This window comes from Sinocyclocheilus anshuiensis, unplaced genomic scaffold (genome assembly GCF_001515605.1).
Source record: "Sinocyclocheilus anshuiensis isolate Anshui unplaced genomic scaffold, SAMN03320099.WGS_v1.1 scaffold270, whole genome shotgun sequence".
NCBI lineage: Eukaryota > Metazoa > Chordata > Actinopteri > Cypriniformes > Cyprinidae > Sinocyclocheilus > Sinocyclocheilus anshuiensis.
The window spans coordinates 112218-118160 of NW_015546041.1; the positions used below are offsets into that span (position 1 = coordinate 112218).

General features: G+C 40.1%; 1 protein-coding gene across 7 annotated transcripts in view; it reads right to left on the reverse strand.

Moving 5' to 3' along the window:
- Nucleotides 1-965: 965 nt before the first annotated feature.
- Nucleotides 966-5943, reverse strand: part of LOC107698955 (EF-hand calcium-binding domain-containing protein 14-like) — a 13379-nt gene continuing 8401 nt past the window's right edge. The window contains exons 5-10 of one of the 7 annotated variants that reach the window (XM_016500093.1): nt 5779-5889; nt 5502-5549; nt 4154-4309; nt 3159-3201; nt 2993-3076; nt 966-1932 (exon numbers count right to left, since the gene is read on the reverse strand). In XM_016500093.1, the coding sequence (XP_016355579.1) occupies nt 1841-1932; nt 2993-3076; nt 3159-3201; nt 4154-4309; nt 5502-5549; nt 5779-5889 (534 nt within the window). In that variant the 3' untranslated portion in view covers nt 966-1840. Of the gene's footprint in view, nt 1933-2990; nt 3208-4150; nt 4310-5501; nt 5550-5778; nt 5890-5943 lie in introns of all 7 variants that reach the window. The other 6 variants (XM_016500091.1, XM_016500092.1, XM_016500097.1 and 3 more) reach the window with 6 other exon arrangements.

Sequence of the window (5943 nt, forward strand, 5' to 3'; positions counted from 1 at the left end):
ATTGTCTGTAATCCTCCTCTAACGCTCTACTGTAAGCGTTCAGTCAGCTGCATTTCTGTGGCTTTTATTCACAGACTGACAGGAATTCAGGAAGCTCATGTTTATAGTAAGTCTATTTAGCAGTTCAGAGCTGGACCGGTCACATTTGATGTTTGTGGTGTGCAATGAAAGATGATAATACAGAATATTTATGCATATACATTTTATATATGCAATTTTTTATTCAACTGACAGCCTCAATATAGACCTTGCATTAAGAATCAGGGGGTGTAAACAGGATGATGTGATTATTTTTCATATTTTGTTTAAAGATACTTTCCATACAGTACTGCCCTTCAAAAGACCAGGAGACAAAAAAGGCCCAGTGTTTGACTAAAAACAGATCTAGACTGTGTGTGAGTGCTGATCACTTTTTGTGGATCTCGATATCGTTAAAAACCGGCAACAGTTTAGTGACTGTGATAAATTACTCAGCTAATGAGGGCTTGAACAATCAATTAGTATGCAATGCACACAATTTAATACAAATCCTGACAGGTCACAAATGAAAAAATGATAAATTGGGCCGATAAGATCATACTTCTTGGTAAAAGTAAATAAAGCACTTGAGCTGCATTCTGAACCAGCTGACCATCCAACCAGAAGATCAACAACTAGCTGCTTCTACCAACTAATGTTAACCATTTCTCTTGTGATATACAACATGTTCTAATGATAGAATGTTTTTAATTTTATATCGATTAAAAACTGTATATTATACAATCTATCTGAACTACAATAGAAAACATTAATGGCCATTTAAGCTTCAGCAAAGCAAACGATATTGTTAACATCACACTATATATAGAGGGGTAATATTCTATTGTGTGTTCTTGCCCCTTTGCAATGTTTTCATACAAGAAATGAGCAGAAAGGCAGAAATATGCAGATGGGACACACAAGATCCACACAAACACAACAGAAGCTTAAATAAAAGAGCTTTTATTCATGTTACAAGGGAACATGCAAAACTCACACGTACAGATGCATTTCATCTAGTCACGCTACTGCTTAAAATTAGTTACATAGAAATGTCCAATTCTACAATATGTACAGCTTTTAACTGGTTTCATAAAGTGACAGTAAAGTTAGTGAGACATGATTATTTCCAGAGAGCCTTGAGCGGAGTGCAGAAACGATTCCCACTGAACCCAGAGATACAGAAACACACACGTGAACATTCACAAGCTCAGATCTACTGATCAGACGTGCCCTCAAACGCTACTTTACATTAAAAACTAAACCGGATAAAAGACAAGCAGCCAAGTGCACGTCATTAATATCTGATGATCATATTTACTAAAAGCAATTGTATGGATCATATTATTGCTAGATCTGACAGTAATGTAGCATAAATTAATCTTCATTTCCCTCAGTTCATACAGACTTCAAATCATTTCTGATAAATATGTAAGAAACTTGTGAAATCAGGTCACAGCTCACGGAGAATCATGGGAGTATTTGTCAAAGAAAGCGAAGCCGGTTTTTATCGAGACCGTCTGTATTGTGACATGAATTGCTGTAAAATGAGCACATAGAGCTCCTCTCAAGTAGAGGAATATATCAATCTACTGCATTATTCTGGAAAACAAAGATTGATTTAAATCCAAAACCAGCACAATTAATTTTAGTCATTACAGCAATGAGATTCAGGCTAAAACAAGCCTTTTTAATCATTAAAACAGCGTCACAATGCAGAGCATCTTACACCGGGCTTCACTGTCTTCAGGTAAAGCATGATTGCTGGCCTGTTCCTGACGGGTCTCTCTGAGATGAAGCAGGTGCTGTGTGACTGAGCTCATCAGTGCATCAGTGGATCAGGACTGACCTCAGCAGAGTCCAGCGCCTCCTGCTCCTCAGAGCTCAGAGACCTGCGCCGCTGGAGCTCGTCGACTTCAGAGAAAACACACACATGCCATCAACATCTTTTCATTAGGGCTGTCGGTTTAAAGGGGTCATATGATGCGATTTCAAGTGTTCCTTTCTCTTTGGAGTGTTACAAGCTCTTGGTGCATAAAGAAGATCTGTAAAGTTGCAAAGACTAAAGTCTCAAATCCAAAGAGATATTCTTTATAAAAGTTAAACACGCTTGAGGTATTCGGCCAATCACAACGCACTGGATAGCTGGCCAATCACAGCAAACCTCGCTTTTCAGAACGATGAGCTTTGTAAAAATCGACGCGTTTCAGAAAGGCGGGGCATAGAGGAGAAACAATAATGTACAGTATGTGGAAAAGAATGTGTTTTTGAACCTTAAACCGCATAAACACATTTCATTACACCAAATACACAAAATAATATTCTTTTTAGCAACATCATATGACCCCTTTAACGTACATTTGGTGGATTATGTAAGAAATAACCTGTTAAAATGATTGCCTCATTACCGCAGCGCCCCGTTCACAGCTGTCCGTCTTACACTGATTCAGTTACTGATGATCACAGTGTCTATTACAGCGCAGTTAGATGAGCCTAAAGTGAGTCAATGATTCAATGACTCGTTCAGAAAGAGTCACTTGCTTTGTCTCTGAATGAATCAGCTGAATGATTCAATGACTCACTCATTTAGACAGTGACTCGCCGCCACCTACTGGCACTTTTAGTTTCATATTTAATTTTTATAAAAATGTCAATGTTCAATTTAAAATACATGAATACCCATTTGCTATCATTATTTATGCAAAGCTGAATCAAAATATTTAGCTTCTAAAGCTGCTTTTTTGTAATGTCTATTCGATGCTTTTTTCAAAACAATGACTTCAAATGGTCTTTTGTGGAGTCATTTCTCAGCCAGAACTGATGTGTGATTCATTAGATGAATTAATCAGCACATCATGTAATGAATTAGTGTAAATCTTTCAATCTTTGTATTTTGTGTGCCTCAGTCCTTCAGTGGACTTGTGTGAAGCAGAGGTTGGAATATAACACTCTTAACCAGATTGGGTTCACGCACCTCTCTCAGACTCGTCTCCGGGAGTCAGTGCTCGTTTATAACGTCTGCGGGACAGAAAGCTGGGGCGACGGGACGGAGAGGACCCTGCGGATCAGAGGAGACACACAGCGCTCATGAACAGATCCGGAGTCAGAGCAGCTGGATGATGCTGGAGCGGAGCACATACCTGCGGTCTGGAGCGTCTGGGTCACGGCCGGCTGCTGCTGCTGCTGCTGAGAGACACAGCACTCACTTATCTCTGATGCTTCTACACACAGCAACACCTTTTAATACCACCTTATCTGACATCTAACACCTACACCTCTGCTGGAAATACACATTACATTACATAAATATACCTAATATATAATGTGTTTAATGTAAAAAGAAAGCAAAATATCATCGCTGTCATCAATTATATTTATTATTACGATATACAGTGAACTTTTCATATCAGCAGACAATATTCCACATAAAATATCCCCACAAAAGCACCGCATCACCGAGATTTTTGGCGGTGTAAACAATTTATTCTGAAGCAATATTTTAATCAGTGTTCGATCAGCTTTTACATAACTACTTGTTTACTAACCTAAAATCAATGTGACATTTGCAATCGTGATGATAATATTTAGCAAAATATCTCCTTTGTCATGGTATGTTACTTAACTATATCATGTTATACATAAACTACACATTTTGAATATTTCCCTCAGTGTGTAGTTATATGTAGTGAGTTTTAATGTGTGCTGTTACGCTCATTTGTTTTGAAGTCTCTCACAAAGACAGAGGCAGCGTGAGCTTGATACCAGAAATATACTATTTATTACCAATCGCCGTTTACGCTGAATGTAATAAAATCAGAAGAATCATTCTCGCCTTTCGATGCTTTACTGGTTATTTTTTGTCACGTAAGTTTTAATCAGTTTATTTGTCCCCGTTGGGCAAGTAAAAACCCATTTTAAACTAGCTAGAAGGCTGGTCAACTAGCTGTGTTTTTTTTACAGCAATGTTTTCTGATGACGCAGTAACCACTGAGGGGGAAATAAAAACATGTTCGGTCTGTCACAGGGTCAGACACGCTGGACAGAATCTTAGCAGTAATGTGACCAAAACTACTGAAGACCCCTGGAATCTGAACGTAAGAGGTTAGAAGGGTTTGTAAGGAGCTCCTGATCTCACCGTGTCTCTGGACTGGCTCTGGTCCAGCGCTGACAGCCGTCTGCTCAGGTCTGACAGAACGAAGCGCACGCTCTGGATCTGCTCGCTCGACCTCGACTCCTGCAGCAGCACTGAGCTGTTCAGATCCTTCACACCGTCCTCCAGATGCTGCAGCTCCTGCGACACCAGCCAGTGATTACTACAGCGCTCTACACCAGACAGATCCGCCAGCAGCTTCAGAGCAAAGACTGCAGCATCATTATCAGTTCAGCTCGGAGCAGCAACGCTTGATAACGGTTTGATAACAGTGTCGATGCTGCAGGAAGACTGACAAGAGTTCAGCTTGATTCTATTCAACAATCACAGCAGCATCACACAAAACAGCATTGTGGGTAACAGAGACCTGACGTGTTTAAAAACAGGACATTTCGAATTAGGCAGAACTATTTTTATTGATAATTTTACACTTAGTTTGCAGTGCACTCTGGGATGGTCTTGTCTGTGAAGGGAGCATGCGATGTTGTCAGAGAATGAACTTATTACCGTGACCCTGCAGGGGACGAGTGGATGGATGGATAGATGGAATTACCTTAATTTTTGAAATAATTTTTTTTCAAGATTTGTTTTTGTTTATTTTTGAATAGTTAAAATAAAATTGTCAAAAGGAATGTGTTCCAATAGTTTTTGCTATGGTATTTACATTGGTACTGAGAAATCTTACTGGTATTATTGACTACTGTCATTAGATATCGTGTCAACACTAGCAATGTTTGAACTGTAATCTCACCATAAACAGACCACGGGAAGTGTTTATTAACTAGTGAATTTGGTAATGTTGGCATCAGACTCACTGGAGACGTTCAGTGATGTGTACAGAGAGATCTTTCTCATCTCATAACATTCACCTCAAGCTGCAAAATACCATTCAGAACTCTGGTAAATTTGAGCACTTATGCTGTGGTGCTGGAGATTCATAATCACAATCGAAGTGTTACTTGTGTGTGTGTGTGTGTGTGTGTGTGTGTGTGTGAATGCGTGTGTGTGTGTGTGTGTGTGTGAATGCGTGTGTGTGTGTGTGTGTGTGTGAATGCGTGTGTGTGTGTGTGTGTGTGTGAATGCGTGTGTGTGTGTGTGTGTGTGTGAATGCGTGTGTGTGTGTGTGTGTGTGTGAATGCGTGTGTGTGTGTGTGTGTGTGTGAATGCGTGTGTGTGTGTGTGTGTGTGTGAATGCGTGTGTGTGTGTGTGTGTGTGTGAATGCGTGTGTGTGTGTGTGTGTGTGTGAATGCGTGTGTGTGTGTGTGTGTGTGTGAATGCGTGTGTGTGTGTGTGTGTGTGTGAATGCGTGTGTGTGTGTGTGTGTGTGTTTACCTGTTTCAGTGTCACACAGCTGCTGCTGTTCACAGGTTTCTCTCCATTCTTTAATCAAGAGAAAACCATTATAAATAAGCCTCACACTGAACACACATCAACACAATCACATTATAAAAACTGATATGAAGCACATCTCAGAAATCTAAAGCTACTAACATGTTGTAAGGTGAACTCTCTCTTCAACAAGTGTCTCTGATCTAAGCTTTGGAAGAGAAACATACACAGAGAGCATCTGAATGAAAACAATATAGTACTGTTTAGTAGTGAAACATACAGCGCTGTCCTTCAGCCGATCTTCTCCTTTCCTTCTCTCCTCCACCACAGACTGAATCATAGAGACATCGTGCTGGACACTGGTGACGGTGCTACCGATGGAGGCCACGCTCTGCACACACACACATCAGTGTAAGCTCACGTCTCTCTCACTCACACACACACT